We start from the raw sequence: 25612 nt of genomic DNA on the forward strand, positions 1-25612 counted from the left end.
ACATCTCAATTGGCATTATTGAAAAGAAATCAACAAATTTAAATTGGTCTGTATCATGTTATTATAGTAAACTCATGTTGATGTAATGTTAATTGGCATCCGTAGCACACAAGACGAAAAATAAGATATGATAAATTGTTTTATTCACTAGTATTGGTTTCCCATGATAAATATTTACTAAAAGGATAAAGAAAAAATAACAAAAGAAACATTAACTTAGTGGCTCATTCTTTTTAATATGGAAAAGTAGCATGTGTTTTTTGTCAAAATAGGTTAATCAGGTATAATAGGTGTTCAGAGATGGCAAACATGCATAGGGGTGACACGGATCGAATTGGATTGGATATGTCCAAAATTTCAATTCGATCTATACTAAAATAATTGGATCGGATTGGATCTAATATCCACATTTTTTTAATGTGGATCCGACCCGATCCACACATTTGCAGATCGGATATTGGATATTGAATACATCCGCGAAACACAAAAATATTTTTAAAATTTTATTTTTATTAAAAATATCAATAAAATTCATTTTTTCTATTCTTTTAAATATGTTTACTTTTAAAATAATATTAAATATATATTTCTTAAATAATAAATTAAAATAATACAACATATATGATAATTATTAGTTGAAATAAAATATAAAAAAATATTTACTTATTTATTTTTTTATTTTTGTAGATACACCGTACGCGGATCTGTAGATACCTAAATAAAATCCGCAATCCGATCCTATTAGTGTGTGGATCGGATTCGATCCAATAGCCTTGCTGATCGGATCCATATCCGCAATTTTCAAATTGGATTCGGATAAACACTGCGGATATGCGGATCGGATCCGATCTATGAACACCCCTAAACATGCAAACCTAATACACTGGTGACGTATTGACACAGCACGCAGGAAGCAGGCTTCAACATGCATTGCCATGTGTCGCATGGAGAACGTATGCTAATGCAATACGTGAGTTGCATATTAAATGCTCTTTTTTTATCCAAAAATTCTGCCTATAAAATACCAAGCTCGTTATCATTTTATTTCATTGTGAGGAGAGTTATTTTAGTGAATTAAAGAGTAGGAAAAATATGCTGATATATTACAATGGTGAGATTACACGAAATACACATGAGAATGTGAGTTTTGCGTGTGAGAATCCATTTTCCGTTGATATTCCAGCACAATGATGTTTATAAAGCTACAGTACAGTTTTTGTCAAAGCATAAAAAATGATATCTTAATGAGGGTGAGTAATATTCTACATAGAAATCTTGTTATCGTATTAATACAGTTTGATATTATGCCTATCGTTTATGAAGCAAGCATGCAGTAGATATTTCATATTCATCAGCAAACTCACAGTTAGTCGTGTTGTAACTACCTAACTCTTAGCACGTCATCACCAATGCTAATTATCAGGCGTTACCATTCAGTTGACTTATGGAGCTCCAGACTCAGAATAATTATATAATATTGATCCTTTCATATTCATTCTAAGTGATTTTGTATATCGTTATAGGTGAATGTGAATTAGTAAACAAATAAATATACAATAATCATATACATGGAAATAAACAAATTATAACACCTAATGCTGCTAAGACTTCAGTAGCATCAGTCATACAATCCATAAACATGTTAATCCAGACATAGACTCGACTAGAACTTATATGTATGTATGTATGTATGTATGTATGTATGTATGTATATTTCTGGCTTATTTAAGAAGTCTCTAGTATGAAATTTGGTGTTAATAGAAGACAGTAAAATTCTACTCCTTAAAGATACTAGCAATTAGAGGGAAAATACCCTAATCTTCATAGGTACTCAAAATATCTTCCAGAATGCTTTATGTACCTCGTAGTCTGGATAATAGCAAAAGGCAGCCTCTGCGTCTGATGAACATTTACACCATCTCTATCTATAAGAAAAGTTAAGGGAAGGGGTGAGAACCTATGGTTCCCAGCAAGGTACTAACGAAGTGACAAATCGTTTATCAATCCAAGAGCACAACTCTAGCATTAAGATCGTCATGCGTTTTGTCGTGTTAACCCTAAGGCTTTTAGTTTTCATTAATCTATTCTAGTCCCAGTCTTTCCTTAAACCATCACAGTAATCAAGTAGCAAAATAGTAAACAAACACATATTAAGCACAAAATACAAAAAGTAGAGATAAATCATAGAACATAATTATAGAGAATATGCATAGAGTACAAACACAAGGAATATGCACAATGCACAAACAATATGATGTGTGTCTATCCTAAGCAAGCCATGAGCTCACACATCGGTTGACTACCGACAACCCAAATACGGTTTTCTCAACTGCGTACGTTCTGCATACATGTCTAATGGACAAGGCCATGTGCATTCTGACAACTCGCAATAGTCGCAGAGTTTGACGCCATAGTATGCTAATAGTTGAGAAAATAGTTTCCAAACATAAGGTGGGCATTCTCACGTCATCGCACTAAGCAAGTGGGACTGAACTTCTACCCTTGTTATGCATACTCTGAAAGAGCGTACATTCTGAAGTTTAAGGTTTCTAACCCTTTATGTTTTCAATACATGATTTCATTCTCCGTGTGAGACTCTTTTTCTTTCTATCTTTTAATAAATTCCAATTTTACCCTTCTTATGTCTTATATTACAATCTCATTCTAGACCTTTTTTTAATCTTTTAATAATTTATCATTATGTTCTTCGATCCTTTTTTTATAATTATTATTCTACCCTTAGTATTTTAAAATATGATCATCTTACCCTTTATCTTTAATCTTACCATCTTAATCATATATTTTTTTATAAATGTCAATTTTATCCATTTAACCATATATTTTTACCAAAATACTCATTTTATTCCTGAGTTACCTAACTACTCATTTTAACCATTATCTTTTATCAAAATGACTATTTTACTCTTAATATTTTTACATTTATTATTTTAACCTCATTTTATCAAAAAGACCCCTCATGTTACGTAATTATTCATTTTACCCTTCTCTTTTATCCAAAATAACTATTTTATCCATAGATTACCTAATTAATTATTTTTAGCCCTATCTTATTACAAGGACCCCTTACTGGAGCGATATTGGAATATGGTAAGAAATCTTATCTCGACTTTCGATAATTTCAAAATTATTCATGTCCCAAGAGGAAATAACCAAAGAGCAGACATACTATCTAAGTTGGCAACAAGCAGAAAGGGCACTTTGCCCAAACTGTCACAATTAACGCTAGAAAAACCTAGCGTGAACCTAACATATATTTTAAGCATGTCACATGAACCAGATTGGAGAGCACCCATTACAGATTACATCCTCCACGGAACAATACCTACCAATGAGACAAACCCAAAACTATTCCGAAGACAAGCAAGCTTTTATGTGTTGGTCGGCGCCGAGCTATATAGGAGAGGATTTTCACAACCACTCGTCAAATGCCTAAGCAAAAAGGAATCAGCAGAAGCCATGGACGAAGTCCATGAAGGAGTCTGCGGAAATCACATAGGGGGAGAAGCCTAGCAGCAAAGCTACTCAAAGCAGGTTACTACTGGCCGACCATACGAAGAGATTGCATAGACAAAGTAAAAAGGTGTGACCACTGTTAAAAACATGCAACGATAATGCACAGCCCTACCGAGGTGTTGCACAGCACGGAGGTAAGTTGGCCATTTTTTAGATGGGGAATGGACATCTTAGGACCATTTCCAACAGCACCAGGTCAGGTAAAATTTCTCTTAGTATGTATAGATTACTTTTCTAAATGGATTGAAGCACAACCACTGGCACGAATCACTGCAGAAAAGGTACAATCTTTTCTTTGGAAAAACATCATTTGTAGATATGGAATTCCAGGTGAGCTCATTACTGACAATGGAAGGCAATTCACTTATTCAAAACTTGCTTCTTTTCTACAGAATTTTCATGTTAAACACCATTTTAGCTCCGTAGAACACCCTCAAACAAACGGACAAGCAGAAGTAGCTAACCGAATTGTTTTAATGGCATTAAAGAAAAAGCTCGGAGAGGCAAAGGGCCAGTGGGCAGACCTAGTGCCCGAGATGCTATGGAGTTACAACACCACTATCCATTCGGCCACGGGAGAAACCCCTTTCAAACTAGTATACGGGGCAGAAGCAATGATTCCAGTAGAGATAGCCACTCCCACAATCAGAGCCGAACACCACACACAGACCTCAAACGATCAAGCTCGAGCAACCGAACTTGATACAATAGAAGAAGTAAGAAACAGTGCGTCGCTGAAGCAAAGAGCTCTACAACAATTGACTCAAAGACAATATAATAGAAAGGTAATCCCCCAAGCTTTCCAAGCAGGAGATCTAGTCTTGCGGAAAACAGAAGAAGCACGACAAACTCAAGGACATGGGAAGCTCGTGGCTGCTTGGGACAGACCATATCGAGTCGACAAAGTACTCGGCATGGGGGCTTATACACTACAAACACTAAGGGGAAGCACAATCCCTGGAACCTGGAATGTTTCATCTTTAAAATTGTACATATCATAATCACATAGGCGCATGATGGTACTCTTTTTCCTACTCATGAGTTTTTTTCCCACATTGAGTTTTTGCTCAGAGAAGGTTTTAACGAGGCCGGACGCCAACATCAGACTTTGTACGTCTTTTACAATAAAGAAATAAAGTCATAAGGAAAACATAATTCAAATCCTACCATTCTACAATATGCAGTCAAATAAAACCGAGCTTCTTACTCGGTACACAATCATTAAACCAAAATAACCGATGATAGTAAATCTCGGAATCAAACATTCACAAGTACAAAAACAAAATACAAAACAAAAAATAACATATTCAATCATCTTTCTCTCCGATACTGGAATCCTCTATTAACTCTTCAGCTGGAGTCTCATCATCAACTAACTTTCCACCAACAACAATCTTGGTAGCATCCAGTTTCTCTACATCAACTTCAGGAAACAATACTTTAACCTGGGCCACCGATCTTTCAAAACCTTGAGCAAACGACTCATACACCTCCGTCTCCAATTCTCTCACACGAGCAGCCAACTGGTCATTACGAGTCTTCAGATCCTTTATTTCCTCTTCAAGGGGTTCTTGCCGGTTTCGAAGATTCTCAACCTCAGACCCTTTTAATTTCAAAGAAGAGGAAAGTTCCTCCACCAACTTTTCCTTTTCCTCTATAGTTCTTGTTAGTTCATTAACAACGGCGACAGTCTTCTTTTCTGTTTCTAAAGCAACCCCCTGTGTCCGCCCAATAGACACAAGCCGAGCCCCAATTACCTGCAAGCGAAACATGCACAAAAACATATGACAAGATGACAGAAAGAAAATAAACAAAAAGGTAAAATAATACAATTTACCTGTAAAAAGCAACTAACACCAACCGGACCAATCCTGTTGATCATCTCAACATCAACAGGAAATTGACCAAATTGCTCAGAGAGTACAAATGGAAACAGTTTGCTCCACAAAGACTTGGCGTGATCATCAACACAGTACCCATGAAGCTCTTCCTGAGACTTATACGAAGATTCTATCAACTCAAAATTTACCCTGTCATCACTCTTTAAGGTACCCAGGTTAGTCCCTTTGGTTGGCCCTACTCTTTTCCTTTTCACTCCAGGTTGAAGTTCTGATTGAATAACTCCACCTCCGACCTCTTTATCAACATTAGTAGTCAAACTTTCTTTTTCAGCCTTTTTTCTTTGATTAAAAAATGTCTTCAAACTAGCCGAGGTAATAGTAGGAACCTTCTCACCTAATAAAACACAAAAACAGAACATGTTATTAAAAACATAATAGAACAAGAAGCCATTTTCCATTTTTTGAAAAAGCTTTACCTAGGTAATCCAATACTGATTGCTCATCAGAATCCCATTTCAAAAGTTCAGCAACAGATAATAATTCTTTAGATTCCATTTCACTAACTAAAAACTCCAAAATGTCATTATCACTAGGACACCGATCTTCTACATCTAAAACCTGTACCGTTTCCGAACACCACGAAATAGGAAACCTTTCCTCCAATGTCTCATTAATAAAAAAGGGAAATTGCTCAGGAATACTCCTAATCTTAACGAACATTTTCTTAAAATCTTTGAAAGAATATTTGTACAACGCGAAAAGGGACCTACCAGGATGGCTACTTAGGTTAACCCACAAACCCCTACGAACACCCTTAGCTTGAAATAAAGAAAAAAACACTCTCAGAGAAGGAGCCTGCCCCAGAACATCCATTAACACCTCGAATGCTCTAACAAAACCCCAGGAATTAGGGTGTAACTGTGATGGAGCACAGTTCAACCAACGCAACACACCACATTGAAAATCGGTAAAAGGAAACCTAACTCCAAGCTCTGTAAGAACACAACTATAAACATAGAAATAGGACCAGTCACAAATTTTTTCACAAACATGATCATCAACCCCACACGGAAGCACCTCAATTCTAACTTCACTCCCTTCCCTAACCCACACATTAGAACCAAGAACTCCTACTGACTCCACATCATTAAAGTAAGAAGCATGACACCTAACATTTTCATGCACCCAACTACAGGGATCACTCTTGCTAACAGTGACTTGAGTTTTCTCCATTTACAGTAACACATGCAAAGAATAGATACAGCAAAAAGAAACTAGACATTAGTCAAATAGACTAACCTTTTCTGCTCATTTTCTTCTTAACACAAAAGAACTTCAGTTTTTGGCAAGGAGTCCACTAAACCACCACAAAAATTTAATATGACAAAAACGGTTCATTGACAAGAAATAGCCTTGAAAAATAATAACCATTCAACATTTAACTTCAAATCAAAGGAGCAAGATCAAGCGGTCAGGGATGCATAGAGGAAAGTGCCACGGTCATGTCCATTAAATGCTACAGGTGCGAAAAACTAGGAAACATGTTAATAATAATAATAAACAAATAAATAAACAATGAAACATATATATAAAATAAAATAACATATCAAACAAAAACAAACACTAAAAGGAAATAGGCCCAGCTTGGGGGCTGAGGAACCACCCAATATAGTCCAACAAAGTTTTAGGGCCGAGGTAGTTCCGAAGCTCGACCCGTTTCCTTCCTCCTCCTCTTTTTTTTAACAGGTCAAGCTTAGGGGCTGTGATGTGGACCATAAACCTCGGCCCAAACAAACACAGCGGCTACCACAATAGCTAGGAATCAAGTAACAGATCATCCAATAACAGAAAAAAGATTCTAAAAACTAACCACGGCGAGATCTGCGGAAGAGTACAAGATATCAGATGTTGAGCACAACGGCCTCTCTATCTATATAAACAACACCGAAGCAACAGAGTAAAAACACATAAGCACAACACAGTATCACTACTTCTTCTTTCTTTTACTTTATTTGCGATTTACTTGAATACCTCTTCTGACTTGAGCGTCGGAGATTCTTTTGCAGGTGTTCCACCCACGGAATTTTAAAAGAAAGCCGACCTATACCTCACCCCGACGAATAGCAGCACCACTAATCTGAAATTACTAAAAGCTCGGATCGCCAGGAGGTCGGCTTGGGTATCTTGGACGAAACAGAAACAAAGTGGGATTTTTATTTGTTTTCATTTGTTTTTTCCACTTTTTTCTTCTCAAATTTGCTCAAAATGGTATTCATGATAGTGAAGATGAATATTTTAACGACAATGATGATGCTGATTAAATCATTTGATTGAGTGTAAGCATTGACAAAAGTGAAGACTAAAAGAGAGATTATAAATTTTATTAGTTGAATCAAAATGACTTTACAACATAGGATATATTTGTCGCTGTTGGTATAGCCAAGAGATTTGACAGTAGTGCATAGTAGCATTAACATTATTCAGCTGTTGTAGTGCATAAGAGCTTATCTTCTGGTATTTAGTGTTTTAGTACATATTTTGGGGTTGTGGAACTTGGAGATGGATTGGTGCACTTTATTTAGTATTACTCACTTTTATATGGTATGGAGGTTTAAGCAGTAGCATTGAGATGAGAATGTGATTTGAAATTGTTGCATTTGGCTACAGAACGATTCCAAAAATCTTGCCGAAGATCTCTTCCTACTTGACCTTTTGTCAAATATGATATTTTCTTTAGCCTTCTAGGAGGGTTCATCTCTTGGGTTGAATTGATTGAATTTCCTTGTATGATAAGCAAAGGGACTAGTGTGCTTTCTATCATAGTACATCTTTAGTAATCCTCCTGTATTTTGTTCATTTTTGTTGTTAATTCTTCATTGTTTTCCAAGAGGGAAAACTCTATCTAAGAGACCTTACGTATAGTAGCAATGATATGAAGATTTGATTATATAAGGTTTTTCCTTGTTATTAGGTCCAACATCATTTGCGCCGGTAATTGATGCAGCAATTGATGTTGTGGAGAAAAGCAATGGTCAATATCATGTTCTTGTTATTATTGCTGATGGACAGGTTCTATCTACTTATTTTTCTCTCAATAATTTCTTTTCATGGCATGAGTAGCTGTGTGTTTCTACTTATCTTCCTTTTATTGATAGTATTTCTTCTTTCTCTTTAAGTTTCCAGAAATCCAGATACAGGAGGACGCAAAATGCTTGGTCCACAAGAACAAGCAACTATTAATTATTCTATAGTTGCTGCAAAGTAAATCGATATCGTTTGTAGTCTTTTGCTGATTTCTACAGTAGATGTCTCTTACGTAAACCTATTTTGGTTGGTGTTGGAGATGAACCGTGGGATGAGATGCAGCAGTTTGACGACAACATCACAGAGCGCTTATTTGACAGCTTTCAGGTACTTGATGGTACTTAAAATATTCAAGTACTATGTATGCTTCTATAGTAATGAGTTTCAAGAACCTCGAAGTTTAGCATATTAATGAGCTAAGGGGATAATGTAATACATCAGATAATTCCAAAATTAAGCACAGTTTATAATTAGTTGGACATAGTGTTTTATGATGCTATTCTCTTTGTAGAGAGAGATATAATATGGAATTCTATTATCTCAACATTAGTAAGTGTAAGATGACTCTTAAGTAGGTTTACCCAACTCCTAACATGGATTAGGGTAGTTCTTTAGTTAAATTTGAAGATAAACCTTCTATAACAAATCTACCAGTTTCAAACTCCATCAGGACTCTATAATTGTTCAAGTATTGAATGTTGAAGAGCACTCTGACCATACATTTGATTTTATGAGAAGGAATTTTGTCATCATGACCCACTGAGCCAATCAACTTATTCTTATTTTGTTGAACACTTTTTTGAAAAATAATCCAAATTCTAATGTGTCATAAAACTAGCAAGCTATGTCCATTTTAGCTGTTTATGTCCATTTTTAACGTGCCCATTAACCATACTCAATTATATTTTGATGCTTTAAATTGTTTTGTATAATAAGAAAAAGAAAATAAACAAGTGTTGAGAGATGTTGAGAAACTATGTCTTTTTCTAAGATGGAAATGTTTCCTCTGTTTGTTGTTGTCTTTGGAAATCTTTTGGGCTGAGACTCATGTCATGTCTTCGTGTATATTGATTCTCAAGATGGTAATGTGCTACAAGATTCTCTATCTTATGTGTTTTTGGGAGTTCCTTATTTCACTTATTCGTTCAACAAATTCTTTTTTATTTCTTTTCAGGTTTGGCGGTGGTTCCAGAAATTATGTGAAGAGATGAGTCATGACCCATGATGACCTTATTGGTCATTATATCAAGTAACTATTTTTATAAGTTGCTGAGTTACATATGATAAATTATTAAATTACTGAGTTTCATAGGAATTTGTTATCTCCTGTTTTTGCTTTGTTACTCCTTTTATATGATTATTTGATTTAACTGAGTAATTATTTATTTTTCTATTTAGAGATCTTGTGGAGATCACTTGGGTGATTTTAGGCTAATTTTGTTATTGATTCTTCAGGAGTTTTCATAAAAGTAGAGAATGTTTCATCATATTTGAAGGTTAATATTTTCACTTACTTTTGTATTTCACTTTGCTAGCTTGAAATATTTATAGTTTGGCTTTATTGTATTATTCTGTAGACTATAATATCAGCTCTATTTTTAATGATACACCAATGTTTGTATGTCAGAAATAAATGAGAATATTGAGAAGATATACAATCCAAATGCGGATATAGTTTTTAATGCAAGTTGTATTACAAGTTTTGTATGGATTTTTATAGTAAATAAAATGGAACAAACCACTGGTGGTTGTATTTTTTTTTTTAAATTCACCCATAAAATTGCAACAGTTTTCTAACTGCCGCAAATTTATATTAAAAACTTTTTTTTCAAATAGCGGTAGTTTTAAGACCGACGCCAATAACTTATTCTATTTAGCGGCGCTTATGCCGGCGGTTGCTGAAAACAGCCGCAAAATGCAATCCCCCCGCCTTTATCGAAGGCGGTCCTTAATCCGCTGGCGTTCTATTTCGCAGCGGTATGAAACCGCTGCAAACTGGCAAAAAAATCGCCGCAAAGCTCTGTTTCTCTTGTAGTGATACCTCTCCGCAAATCCTCATTGCGCCATCGGTCCCTCCCTCACTAGCCAGCCTCAACGCCGCTGAGCTTTTTCTCCATCGAGTCGTCGGTTTAGAATGAAAATAACCATCTATATACCTAGTAAAATGAACATCCATCTAATTTCATTATACATAATTAAATCCAATCTAAATTAAATAAACATTCACTTTAGAATGAAAATAATCATCTGTATACCTAATAAGATGAATAACAATTCAAAGAATGAAGAGGATGTGAACAACAATCATCTATCACCATCAGCATCACCCACCATTCTCGTTTCTCTATAAGAAAGAAAGAAAGAGTTTATTTCCTCTGCCAATGCCAAATGCATATGCTCATGACAATAGTTTGCCACCTGAATGAGAAAGACAAGCTCTGCCAATGCCAAATGCATATGCTCATGACAATAGTTTGCCACCTGAATGAGAAAGACAAGCTCTCAATGTGGAGTTCTCCAGAGAATCCTAAATTTTTGGACATAAGAAAAAAATATAAATTTACCTGAGAATCACCATGGCCATCATAGAATCTAAAAAAATGAATTGTTTGCTAACTCAAATTTTTATTCAGTCCATCAATTATCCTATCACCAATTAGCATTTCAATAGAAATCTTCCATCTCAGGACAAATGGCGGCGTCGGCGAGAGACAAATGGCGGCGTCGGCGTGAGGCTGTCGCAGTGTCAGCACGGGCTGCTATGGGACAGCAGGGCAACGTGAGGTTGCAGCGACGTCGGCACGGGCTGCGGGCTTCTATTGCATCTGAACGAGGTGATGAGGAATGAGTGAATGACGGCGTTCTGCTATGTCTGAGCAACTATCTCTAGCGACGACGACAAGTTGTGGTGGGGTACTGGAGAGAAACTATGTGGGCTATGCCGCGGACGTCGGAAATAAAGTAATAGTAGAATTGGAAGTAACCATACGTAGTGTGAATGTATTTAGGTGCTAATCCTAATTTTTCAAATTTTAAAATCCGTTAATACTTATTTAATTAATTAAGAATCTGAATTTTAAATTTAAATTTACCTTTTTTTTAAATCATTATTCACATTGTTCAGAACAAACATTGTTTACTTATACTTTCTCTTATTAACTAACATGACAACCTCTCGTGTAAGAGTAAAGTTTATTAAGTGAGGATTCGTCGAGTAATTTCTTTTAAATTTAAAAGAAGAATCAATCTTTAGATTATTGGAAGGCTACCACCATCAATGAGAAACACCAAAATGGTTTTTGACTGCCCAAAGGGCTTAATGGACAAGTATGGAGAAGTGATTATCTTAATTGAGGACGAAGTTTAGCTTAGACCAAGAGCAAAAGAGGATATATGAGGTTCAATAAGCTATTATCAAGTCTAAAGGTCAGAAACTAAAAACAATAGTAAAAGAACCTGAGTAGAAAACTCTAAGAACAAAAATTAGCACTCGAAGTAAAATTCTCTAATATCTAATTATTATGTTGTCATTGTAGCACACTTCGAATACCAATTTCTATAATTAAATTTAGAAAAAAGGTAAAAAAGTTTTAAACTTTCTAAATAGTTAAAGTGAGACTTTAGGTTCGAGTCGTATTTTAAAAAAGGAGCATTAGATTATTCATGAAAGAATAAAAAAAAAATTGAAAACAAGAAAGTTAATTAAAAAAAAAAAACCTTGGCAATGGAATCGAAAATGCAATTTGAAGCGATTAAAAGCAAATAAAACTAATTGAAATTAAACTAAACCTTGCACATATCCCCCTGCAATAGATACAGCGGTGAATCTATGATAAAATTTTATAATTGTATATTGTAATTATATTTATTCGATTAATTAATAACGTGGGGCGTTAAATGCGAGGTGACAAGAAAATGTATCTAACACAATCATTATTTTTTAAAAGTGCCTGGCTATCATTTTATTTACATATAATTTTTTTAAAGAGCATGTGGGGATTACGGTGAATTCGGAATAAAATGTGATGTGTATAAAAAATTAATTACTAAATTAATTATAATATATTTATTTATAAATATATATTATTTTTTAATTTATTTTAATACATATAATATAATTATTCACAATAAAGTATTATTATTTGAAGAAAAAAAATTATTACTTTATGCTAATATTTGGCCAATAAATATAATTTTATATGTAATATTTAAAAATACGTATTAATTAAATTTTTAAATATTAAATTTTAACTTTTAATTCTCAAATTTTAAATTTAGTAGTATAAAATCAAAATATTAGTTACTATTAATAAAAAATAAATATTATATGTACATTATAAATCAGTTATTGAATTAATTATTATATATTTATATAAGAGTTAAGTACGATTTTAATTCTTAAGGTATAGGTTGAATATTTTTTGTTTCTAATCTTTTTTTGCATACAAAATTATCTCTAAGGTTTAAAATCAAGTTTTAAAATCGTCCCTTTTATTTAAATATTAAAATTTTAGACCAAATTACTATAACAAAAAATTATAAAATAATAAAAAAAAGAGTAAGAGTGTTTCTATTTTTGCAAAGGGAAGAAGAAGAAGGAGAAAAGAAAGAGTCTACGATTCACTTCTGCCTCCACTTTTATAAACCTCCGTATAATTTTAATCCTTAAGGTAAGGACGATTTTAAAACCGAGTTAAACTTTAAGAATAATTTTGTATGCAAAAAAAAAAATTCAGGACGAAAAAAATTTGACCTATAAATTAAAAACTAAAATCATACTTAACCCTTTATATGAATATACAATCATACTAAGTGTATATCAAAACTAACTATTAATATAAAATAATATTAAAATATAAAATATACATTAAAAATAAATTTAACAATACATATATTTACATAAATATATGATGTCTAATTTTAATATATAAATAATATTTTTAATAAATATATATAATTTTTAATGTATATTTTTTATTTTAATATATATTTTACCCAAATAAATATTTTAATGACTTAGTTTTTATATGGACTTGGTGACATAAAAAAATACTAGGCTGACATGGTGACATATCTCTTCACGATATAAGGTCTTGATTCTCACACTGGCTTTTTCAGTGAGAAGTGAGAAAATTACACTCACACAGGACACACCTCCTCCTTTCATCGGCTTCGAAATGGGGAACTATGTTGTAACTAGCATACTCATTCTTCTCTTCAATTTGAGCACTCTAATCAACGTTGTCATCGCTTGTCCGTACTGTCCATACCCAACTCCAAAGCCTCCAAAGCACCACGAGCATCCAAAACTCCCACCGAAACAGCCTCCAAGAGTGAAGCCCCCAATTCACAAACCACCAAAGCACAATAAGCCTACTCCTACCACTCCATGTCCACCACCAAAGTCACCAAAACCAAGACCTCCCTATGTCCCCAAGCCTCCAGTAATAGTGCACCCACCCTACGTCCCAAAGCCACCATATGTACCAAAACCACCATATGTACCTAAGCCACCGGTTGTTAGACCACCATATGTACCAAAGCCACCGGTTGTAACTCCACCATATGTACCTAAGCCACCGGTTGTTACACCACCATATGTACCGAAACCACCGGTTGTAACTCCACCATATGTACCAAAGCCACCGGTTGTGACACCACCATATGTACCAAAGCCACCGGTTGTGACACCACCATATGTACCAAAGCCACCGGTGGTTACACCACCATATGTACCGAAACCGCCGGTTGTGACACCGCCATATGTACCAAAGCCACCAGTGGTTACACCACCTTATGTTCCTACACCATCACCACCATATGTACCAAAACCATCTCCACCAGTTGTGACACCACCTTACACACCAAGGCCGCCCATTATTGTTCATCCTCCGTACGTCCCGTTGCCACCAGTTGTACCCACACCGCCCATCATCTCACCTCCTCCATATGTACCGACGCCACCGGTGGTTACTCCACCAACGCCACCAAGTGAAACACCGTGTCCGCCACCGCCACCGCCGGCGCAACCAACATGCCCCATAGACTCGTTGAAGCTTGGTGCCTGTGTGGACGTTCTTGGCGGACTCATACACATCGGAATCGGAGGAAGTGCTAAACAAACATGCTGTCCGGTGCTTGAAGGGCTTCTGGACCTTGATGCTGCTGTGTGTCTCTGCACTACAATTAGGGCGAAGCTTCTCAACATCAACATTATCATCCCCATCGCCCTTCAGCTCCTCATTGATTGTGGAAAGACTCCGCCAGATGGATTCAAGTGCTCACCAAATTAATCAATTATTATATTCAAAGGTACTGCATGTGTCTCTCAATTTAATTGTGGAACCAAATATATTTTCTACGTCTTTTTATCGTATCTTTCTGTTTCTAACAAAAACGACAAACCAAACACACATGGTATAAAAAAATATTTTAAAAATTTATTTTTATACTATATAAAAAATATATAAAAAAATATTTATTTTTGCTTTTTATTAATTGTTTGTATAAATCTCCTAGTGGATTTTTATATTCAATATATAAATATATTTTTTGAAGGAAAATTCTCATTCTACATAGTGTTCTACTTGTTTATACAAAAAGAAATATTTTTAATATGTATAAAATATTTTACATTGTTATTATATTAAATTTAAACTCTAAAATAAAAAGAGTAAAAATTAAATTGGTTTAAAGAAAATTGGATTACGTATTTTGATCACCTAACAGTTTTTAGTACTTTTAAAGTTTTTAAGATAATCTAGTCTCTGTATATAGATTAATTTATTTTATAATAATATTTTTATGAAATTTAATTATTTTATATTACAATTTTTAAAAAATCATTTGTTTAATAGACCTATAAAAAATTTTAATTAAACCGATTGAAATAATTTGTAAAGATTCACAGAGTGTTGAATCTAAAATTCTTTAAAATTTATTGAATACCAATGCAATAATAGTGTTTATTTAAAATAAAAGAGAAAAGAACAAATAGGCCTTTCACCTTTTGGCTCGCGAACATTTAAGTCTTTGAAGATTTGAAAATACATTTAACTCTTTAACTTTTTCAAAATTTGGACATATTGATTTTAGGTCTAATTTGCTCTATTTTAAAATTTTTCTAAGTGTGCATCTGTATATCGGTCGGTCAGATCAGTACAACGAAAAAAATTGAACAAAAAAAATTGATGTATCCAGGAGAAAGTCAAAAAATTAAATATATTTTTAAATTTTCAGAGACTTAAAATATCAGTGAATCAAAAGGTGAATGGCTTGTTTATCATTTTCTCAAAATAAAATCATCATATGCTATTTACGAAAAATGGATATTCCATGTGATTATATGATTATGCTCATTATTATGTGACTAGTTTGGACAAGTAATTATATGCCATTGAGCTTTGAGAGGAAATGTTTACATATTCACATGAAAGGTAGCTGTGTTTTGAGAGTTCATTATCAGGAAAAAAAAATTGAAAGATAAATAAGCATGCCTTCTTTACTGAAATAATTTACCAATATCAAACAACCTTCCCTTGAATTTTCCAAATTAATCTACTTTTATATAAGTAATTATTTACATCTCATTATAATCATTTTTATGAGAAGAAAATAGTTGAAACCAGATTTGTCAAATATACCAAATTCTATATATCTAATAATTAAAAATTATTATATTCACATAAAAATTAATCTAATTATTATTTTCATATGAATAATCTTGAAATTAATTCTAAAATCACCACCAAAATATCAAATTTATGTAAAAGCGTGTGAATTACTTGCCAAATATATATAATATTCCGCATGAACTATAACTCAAATGAAATAATCTCTCAATGAGTAATAGCTTAAATGGTATAATCTCCCCATACTCAATTAAGAGGTTGCGGGTTTGAGTCTCTTATTTTTGGTAAAAAAAAAATGACATAATCTCTCTATACTTACTTAGAGATCGCAAATTTGAGTCTCACTCCTAACTTTAGAAATATATATATATATATATATATATATAATATTCCCTCCCAAGTCATTATCTCATGGTGTGACTTCAATATGAATTTAATTATGGCTATTTTTGCAGGAGTGGCGTCACTTTGGCATTGAATAAGGTATTAACAACAAGAATGAGAGGTTATTGCTCATAATTTTACGAAGTCTTTTTTTTTTTAATGGTTGTTCTTCAAGTCGTGTGTTAACCTAAGTAGTGCTTGCGATGGGCTGGCATGCAAAAAGGTTTTCGTTTAGTTTTGTCTGCTTGTTTGTATTATTGCGTATGTGGTTCTGGGTTACGTACGCAGACCCGTGACTGCGTTGGGAATTGTTAAAGTTAGTTCAATTTTAGACTTTTGTAATCAGAGTGGGAATTGGAATTTCATTCACGGACCGATCTTAATTTGTACTTTTGTATGATAGTAAGAAAGTTATGTTGACTGCCGTGCCCCAATTACGTGTGGGGCACCATGCCTCCCAATTTTAGATGCGGTGTATCTATATCTATGTCTATCATCTGCCCTCCATGCATATAACAGGTACAAAAGGGCAATTACCAATTAGTGTAAGTTTTATTTGTTTTAACGAATCTCATGGATCAGCCAGCGGACCATGATTCGGTCGCATTTTCCTCTATACCTCTGTTTTCTTTTTTTTTTTGTCAAGTAAATTGGACAACCTCCAATTTTAGGTATCACAACATACCCACACTACACACTCGTTCACACAACGCTTAAGGGTTTATATTTAACACTTGGTGCAGCTGAGGCCTAGCTCAGTTAAATCATATGTCTCTTAATATGCTGCATCTGACTGTTTATATTGCAAGTTATTGTGCATACCTGGGTCCAGATACATATAGTCCAGCCCAAAATCTATTTGACAAAGGAGCTTAGTAGCACCATGACAACTCCGACTATTACTACGGAGGAGATGACCTGTTCTAGAAGGCCATCATGCGGGCCTTGTATTTAAACAATACGTAAAAAATAGAATTGAAATTAGTGTATTTAAGATATTAAAAATTTTAAATTTTTTAAAAAAATGAGAAAAAACTGGTGAAAGGATTAGTCTGATGCACAACATTCAATTTTAGGGACTAAAATGACTCACTTAATGCAAATTAAGGGACTAATTTGGTACATCTATAATGATGGCATAATGAATAACATGTGGACGAATACGGTTGTGATACGTGGCACAACTATCCACATCAGTATGCCACATGTCACTGGTCAACACATCATCACCATACCATTACACGTGGCCAAATCATGGAGTGACACGTGTCACTAACGGGCTACGTTATCAAGCCATGTCATCACGTCGTTAATAGAAAATAGGTCAAGGATTAATATGGTGCATTTTTGTCAATCTCAAGGACATAATTGGTACAATTGAAATCTCAGGAACAATTTTAGTATACGACACCAATCTCTGGAATCATTTTAGGGTTTAACTCCGCTCACAAGTATATGACACATCTTTTTCTCTTTTGTAATTTTAATGGAATTATCATTGATTGGTAAATAGTATCTTATTTTTCATGTTCTTGTTATAGCAAAAATTAAGTAATTAAAAACATTTTAAAAAATAAAAAAATTAATAAAACATATATAAAATATCATAATATAGTAACTTGTTCATTATATTTTTTATCTGTAAAAATTATGATTTTAATTTTATATAAATAAAAAATATATTTTATTTATCAATATATATAATTCTACAAAAAATAATATTTTTACACTTTATTATTATATATTTTAATTACACTAACAATAAAATAAATATACACGTATAATAAGGAATTAATTACTCATGTCTACAAACGAGATACATGGAGTAAACTAAATACTTGTTGCTAGTGTAAAGGAGATATGATGTTTGCAATAAGTTTGGATCAAACAAAAAAATAAAATACATATAAATTAATTTAAATCATATGGGTTTAATTTTATTTTTCATGTTATGTGTATTATATTAATTTAAAATTATATTTTGATCTAATTCAATTGAAACAATTGTAATTTATATTGCTTCATCTTCAAAGGTCGCGTCTTCGTCTGAGTAAAATAATGGATGCAGCCATAAAGAACCATGCGTGAAAGAAGCCCTAATTCACTTTTTCTTTTTATTTCATTTTTTTTCTTTTATTTAATTCTGTCTTTTTTTTTTTAATTTCACAATTACTTCTTTTGTCTGTAGTTCTTTACAGCCGTTTTTCAGCCAAAGATTTGACGGTACCAAAATGTTTGGACCATTAAATGATCCCATAATAAAACATTTTTTTAAGTTTTTTAATAAGTGATAAATAGTCTTTATCTAATTTTAATTATAAATTAATTCTTTATATATTATTTAATTATAAAATCTATTTTTTATTTTATAAATTATTATTTTATCACTTATCTATCATGTACATTAATAATAAAAAACAAAAATAATAACGAATTAGATCTTTCATTAATCGTTTTTTTAGTGATCCTAATCGATTAAAATTTTATCTTTGATCCGTTATATCCGTATAGGGTTGTGAAATCGTATTTCTTAGAAAATCAATCGATTGAATTCACAAAACAATCGATTGAATTTTAGATTTTTCATAATTCAATCGATTGGAATTGATATACAATGGATTAAATTTTGCAAGACATGTGGGCTTTTTCTTATTCAATCGATTGTTCGTGTTATCCAATCGATTGAAATCTTCAAAGCAATATGAGGTCTCACAACTCAATCGATTGAAATTTTTACGTGATTAATGGTATCTTCGAATTCAATCCATTGATTTGATAATATAATTGATTGAAATGTACCGTGAATAAGATTTTTTTTTACATTCAATCGATTGGTATTCCTCTTTTTTTTTAATATAACAACTCAATTTCTGCATAACCTCTCTTCTCTTTCTAAATCTAGAAAGCTTCTCTCTTCATCTTCTCCAATCTCATCAACACCCATTCCAAATTATATACATATTATTAATCCTCATTCAAATCCCTACAAAACCCACCGAACCAATATCTCCAAAATGGCCAGAACTAAAAACGCAAAGAGAGCTAGGGTTGAGGATGAAAGTTCTGCATCTACCTGACTAAAATTTTAAAGATAAGATAGATGAATAATAAAATAATAATTTATAAACACGAGCAGAAAAATTAAGAACGGCATAACATATAACGTAATGTACAATTCAATTGATTGGATAACACAACCGATCGATTGAATTGTGAAAATTCATATTACTTTGAAGACTTAAACAACCAATCGATTGAATTGAGACCTCATATTGTTTTGAAGCCTTCAATCGATTGGTAATATAAACAATCAATTGAATTAGAAAAAACCCACATTCTAAGCATCGTTCAATCGATTGTGTAAAAGTTACAATCGATTGATATTTGAAAAAACCATACTATCGTCCAACATTCAATCGATTGTTTTGTGGAAACCTGAATTCCAATAGATTGAATTATGAAAAACTTGAAATTCAATCGATTGTTTTGTGAATACAATCGATTGATTTTTTAAGAAACACGATTTCATAATCCATACGAATCAAAGATAAAATTTTAATCAATTAGGATAGTCAAAAAGATTATTATGATTAATGGAAGATCTAATTCGTTATTGTTTTTATTTTTATTATTAATAAATATGATAGATGTATGATAAAATAATAATTTATAAAATAAAAAATAGATTTTATAATTAAATAATATATAAAAAATTAATTTGTAATTAAAATTAAATAAGAACTATTTAGCCGTTATTAAAAAACTTAAAAAATATATTTTGTAATGGGACAATTTAATAATTCAAATGTTTTGGGACCATCGAATCCGGTGCCCCAAAAATCTATCTTTGATCCAAAAATAATTATAATTTATATTGGATCGATTTGTAATTCTAAAAAAATTAATGATTTAAATTTTACATTACCAAATTAATAATTTAAAATTTAAAAAATAATCTGTTACAAAGAGGAGGAGATTTTGGGGAGTTGGAATCCTCCTACCTTCAACCAGTTATTTTTAAAATTTGAAATTATTAATTTTATAATTTAAACATTTTAAATCGTCAACTTTCTTTTCAAAATCGACTAAACCAATTCAATATAAATCACGATAATTTGGATTAAATTAGATAAAAAAAAATCTCAAATCGATATAATACACATAAAAATAGTTTAAATCATAATAAATTATATTTCTTTTACTTTTAAATTGATAAAAATTATATTACAAACATCATATTTCGTTTACACATCAATAAAATATGTGTATACCTATTTACCTTGCATGATAAACAAGATATGTAATAAAGTGTAAGAATATTATTTCTTTTAAAATTATATTTATTGATAAATAAAATATTAATTTTATTTGTTTAAAAAATTACCATCATAATTTCAATAATAATCATTAACCATTGGTAATGAAAATTATAAGAATTATGTAAATTTTCATAGCCTCATGAGTCATGACTCATGTCCACATACTAGGCATTCTAACTTGGCCCAAGACTTAAAAGAAGGGTCCAACAAATCTTCATCTAGTTCCATTAATTGTGACCCAAGCATTCTTCTACATATAAGTCTGAGTCATTCCTTAGCCTATTAAAACTCTACCCTTTCAACAACAAAAGAAAAAGCTCTACGTACACCAAAAAAAAAAAAAGAAAAAAAAAAGCTCTACCTACAACGGAAACCGAAAAGCAATTACTGTAATTACAATGTCACCAAAAAAAAAAAAAATTACTGTAATTACAAGAAGGAGACAAAGCCTGATGCTAGGCTTCTCCTAATTCATCACGTGTTTAGTGTGAGGTATCTAAATTAACTAAGAAATTCCTTACTTAGCATATTGACAAATTCATAGTTTTTTTTAAACCAATTTGGATTGGGTGAGTAGTTAGCTCATTCGTCCACTTAAGTAAGTATAAGGGGTTTGGATCCTGTCTCGTACATACAGTAATTCATTGGCCAACGGCAAACTCTCATATCTATGATAAATTAGTTTTTGACTTGGCAGATTGGAGGATACAGTAGAAAAAAAATTTCTTAGTTTTTTTTTTTTTGTGTCTTGAAATTCATGACTTGTTATGCACATATGAAGGGTCAATGCTTGTTAGCAATGGGCTACACTAGACTATGTCAAAAATGATTAAGCAATTAGTGATGGACTAGGAAGAAATTTGTTAATTACTAGAGAAAAGCAATTGTGGATGGAAGAAAAAAGTTCAACCTAAAGACCAAGCCCATTTCATATTAGGGAAAGTGTAAGCGAAAAACATGTGGAGATGTGTGTATGTCCAAAAAAAAAAAAAACAAAAAGCTAAAAACATGTTCAACTTTTGGGTATGCATGACTTCATTCATAACCGCCTTTTGGGGATCTCTAGAAAATAAGCTGATTTAATTTGTGAGACTAGTTGGCACATCAATCAATATAATTATAATTGATGTCTATTAAAATTTAGGTAACAGTGCCGGAAACAATAACTATTTTAAATAAATAATTTATTTTTTTATTTATTAATATATATAATTTGCAGGTAAATTATTAATTTATGTATTATTATTTATTTGAGAAAAGAACAAATAGGTCTCTTATTTTTTGTTCCGTAGATATTTTTGTCTCTAACCATTAGAAAATATTTTTAAATTTCTAAAAATTAGATAAATTTATCCTTCCGTACAAATACCTCCGTCAGACCCAACGAAAAAATCTGACGTGGTTCTGTTCTGCTTACCTGACATTACGGCTGCCTATGTGGCACATTAGTGGAAGGCCAATTTTAAAAAAAGGACACTTCTTCCACAAGGTGTTCAAGGCGTACACGCGGCTCTAGAAGTGCCAGCAAGAGAACCGGTCGAAGATAGTTCAGTGCAGTCTCAAGCGCTGGGAAATTGGCGACATCGCGAGCCGAATTGGCTAGCTCTACTTCGGCCAGTACATGAGGACCAGCGACATCAGGTTCCTCGTCGAGGCCTACGTATTCTACGAGGCCATACTCAGCAGAAGGTACTTCGAAGGATCTGAAGGCTCGCCGAGAGATCTGGGAGTCCGGTCCAAGGAGTTGAGGTTTTACGCGCGGTTCTTGCTTGTTTCGATCATTCTGAACCGCTCCGAGATGGTCAACCACCTCATGGACTGCTTCATGGCTCTCGTTGACGATTGCAGAAGTAACTTCCGGGTAAATACACTTCTCCTCTTCTCAAAATTCCGGCTAAAAAAGTGCTTCGCCTTATGGATAGTTGTGTTTTCTAGCTTGATTTTGGAAGTTGAATGGTTAATTGTTGAAGGGAAGTGAACTAGCGTTCATCCACTAACTCACTTTCTCTCGTTTTTGTTACTGACGTATTTTATACTAAAACGATAGCTTATAAATTCTATACATGCTGTTTCCTTTACTGTGATACTCTTTTTAAGTATGAAGGCGCTCTGTTTAGATCAATTACCTATCTGGTTATTGCATCGTACCTGATTTAGAGTGACTAGAATAGTATGTCGTGTATTTAAAGTGTTCTATAATTGTTGTATTCAGTATAATACATAGCTACATGCTTGTATGTTCTATCATCTATAATGTTGTTAGTGTAGGACATGTCGCTAAATCTTTATTGAAGCTATTTGTAGCAGTGGAAAATATATTGAGGGATAGAGTAGATAAGATTAAGGCTCTAAAACAAGAGGAGTGAAAAGTTTGCTTAGTTAATATATGCTACTTTGAGACAGAGGGACTTTTTTGTCCATTTTCCAAAACTGACCTTCCATTAATGTGCTACGTGAGCAGCCGTAATGCCAGGTAAGCAGAACGGGAGCCACGTCAGACTTTTTCGTTGGGTCTAACGGAGGCATTTGCACAGAGGGACTAATCCGTCCAACTTTTAAGAAGGTTAGGGACCTAAAAGTATTTTCCAATGCTCAAGGACGAAAATGTCTGTGGGGCAAAAGATCAGGGACCTATTTGTCTTTTTCTCTATTTATTTTATTTATCGTGTAAACGAGTTGATAATACACGTATTTCGTATCTCGTTTATATTATAAACAAGATAAAGCATGTTTGGTAAACAAAGAAGAAATCGGGTGAATACAAAACACGTGGTGAAATAAGGTGTCAACATATTTCGTTTACAGTGTATATTATCAACTCGTTTATACTGTAAACGAGATAAAATCATACTAAAGTCGTTTACCCTATAAACGGGATATAGAACGACAGCTTTAACTCAACTATAAAAGGATTTGCAAGTAGTAGTTTTGGTCACAAGCAAATCACTTCTTACCCATTTTTTTCTCTGTTCTCTCAATAGGTTTAATAAGAATGTTTGAATATATTTTCATGAGTGTATATCCTAATTGTTACATAAGAATGGATTATGATGCGGTTGTCTTCAAGTATGAAAGTCTTATCTTATCGCGCACTCATCGACTAGGTTCTTTTTCTGAGTTGAAGAGCCTAATATTCATGAGCCTAATATTGACGAGCTTGGGTGCTAATGAGACAAAGGAGGTCGAAGAGTTGGGTATAAGTTGTTAGCACCTATGGAAAATAGAGTTTTTTTATTTCGTGTTTTTTGGTTTGATGACGATGAGTATGTGTGACTGATATTTGATGTCTATGGAAGAATCATGACCTAATAAGTGATGGAGTTTTCTGCGGAAATTAGCGACGTAGGTACTAGTGATTTTGAACACTCGAATTTTGTTCAAGCTTACCCAAATGAATGAAAGTGACATCCATAAGATGCTGTGAACGAGTTCCATATATAAGCATCGTTTGCGCTTATCTCGTTTACAGTATAAATAAGTTGATAATACATGTATTTCGTTTATAGTGTAAACGAAATTTGTGTTGTTATATAATATGTGTGTATCTATAACATGTTCAACGATGTATGTGTCTTATTTTATTTACAATATAAACAAAATATGTGTATTATCAATTTATTTATACTGTAAATGAAATAAATAATAATATTTAAATTAATAATTTATCTATAAATTATGTATGTTGATAAATAAAAAAATAAAATATTTATTTAAAAAAGTTCCGAAAAAAGACTTCATTATGACAATATCTAAATATGAGATCTAGGCAAGTAGATTTATCCGACCAAGCGACACATCATTCAAAACAATTAGTCTTCACAAATTTTTGGATAATCCTCCAAGGAAAAATCTTCAATATGACAATATCCTGGATCAAAACATATTCATTAAAAGCTTGGAAAAACCTAATTCATATCCTCATTTGACAAAAACGGAATAATCTCAATAATGTCTGTTAAATTCTTTTTATAATAATAAGTAATTAGTAGCCCTAACTTATCAATGTCCAATTTTCCCTAAATTACTTATTATGAAATCAATTATTTATTATGATTTTATAATAAGTAATTGATTTCATAAAATAAAAAAAAGAGTAAACTATCATTCCTATTTACGAAAGTTGAAAACGCTGACATATCTACCCATAGAAAACGGAAATTACCATTTGTACCTATAAAATATGGGTTCTGCACAACAAAATTATCCAAACACTAAAAAATTACCTAAAATTCCTAAATTACCCTTATCTTCAGCACCACACCACCTCCTTCACCACCACACCACCTCCTTCACCCAATCACCTTTTTAACCCTAACCCTCTTCACCCAACCATCACCTCTCTTTCCCTTTCTAATATCAAATTCCACCACCACTCCCTTCACCCACTACCACCTCTCAAGCTCTTCACTCAATGGTGGCTCCCACTACCCCCCCGCAACCATCACCGGAACCCTCGTCCTCGTTTACGGATTTACCGACGAATCCAGCTGGTTTTTCATCGCTGCAATTTCAGATTAATGGCAAACAATGCCGTGTTTCTTCCGTTCAAGACAATGATACCATCTATTTGGGTAATATATGCAAGACATGGAAATTAGAAGCTGTAAGTTCTTTTCTTGGCCTATCGATTGCCTCCTTCAAGGCTTGAGTTATGCTTATTCATCAGAAGTTTTTTTAATTTCTAACTATTTATGCAATTTCTGGTGCCAGCTAAAAGATAAGCTGAGACATTATGGGGTTAGAAATTTTGAGAACCTGGCTTTAGTAGAAGACAGTAACAATGAAGGAATGAACCGTGGATTTGCAATTTTGGATTTTT

The 25612-nt window shown here is 32.9% G+C and overlaps 2 protein-coding genes across 2 annotated transcripts; one reads left to right on the top strand and one right to left on the bottom strand.

The window, feature by feature from the left end:
* Positions 1-4841: 4841 nt before the first annotated feature.
* On the bottom strand, positions 4842-6608 carry LOC148566440 (uncharacterized). Its single transcript, XM_088483334.1, has 3 exons — positions 5852-6608; positions 5372-5769; positions 4842-5291 (listed from the first exon to the last, which is right to left on the bottom strand). Exons 1-3 carry the CDS (start codon positions 6606-6608, stop codon positions 4842-4844), a joined length of 1605 nt encoding a protein of 534 aa, XP_088339460.1.
* A 6695-nt stretch (positions 6609-13303) lies between these two features.
* On the top strand, positions 13304-16935 carry LOC107638297 (uncharacterized). Its single transcript, XM_016341508.3, has 2 exons — positions 13304-14771; positions 16546-16935. The coding sequence occupies exon 1, from the start codon at positions 13637-13639 to the stop codon at positions 14750-14752; it is 1116 nt and encodes a 371-aa protein (XP_016196994.1). The 5' UTR covers positions 13304-13636; the 3' UTR covers positions 14753-14771; positions 16546-16935.
* Positions 16936-25612: the final 8677 nt, after the last annotated feature.

The sequence above is a fragment of the Arachis ipaensis genome, chromosome B4 (assembly GCF_059453495.1).
Source record: "Arachis ipaensis isolate K30076 ecotype BB chromosome B4, ASM5945349v1, whole genome shotgun sequence".
In the NCBI taxonomy this organism is placed as follows: domain Eukaryota; kingdom Viridiplantae; phylum Streptophyta; class Magnoliopsida; order Fabales; family Fabaceae; genus Arachis; species Arachis ipaensis.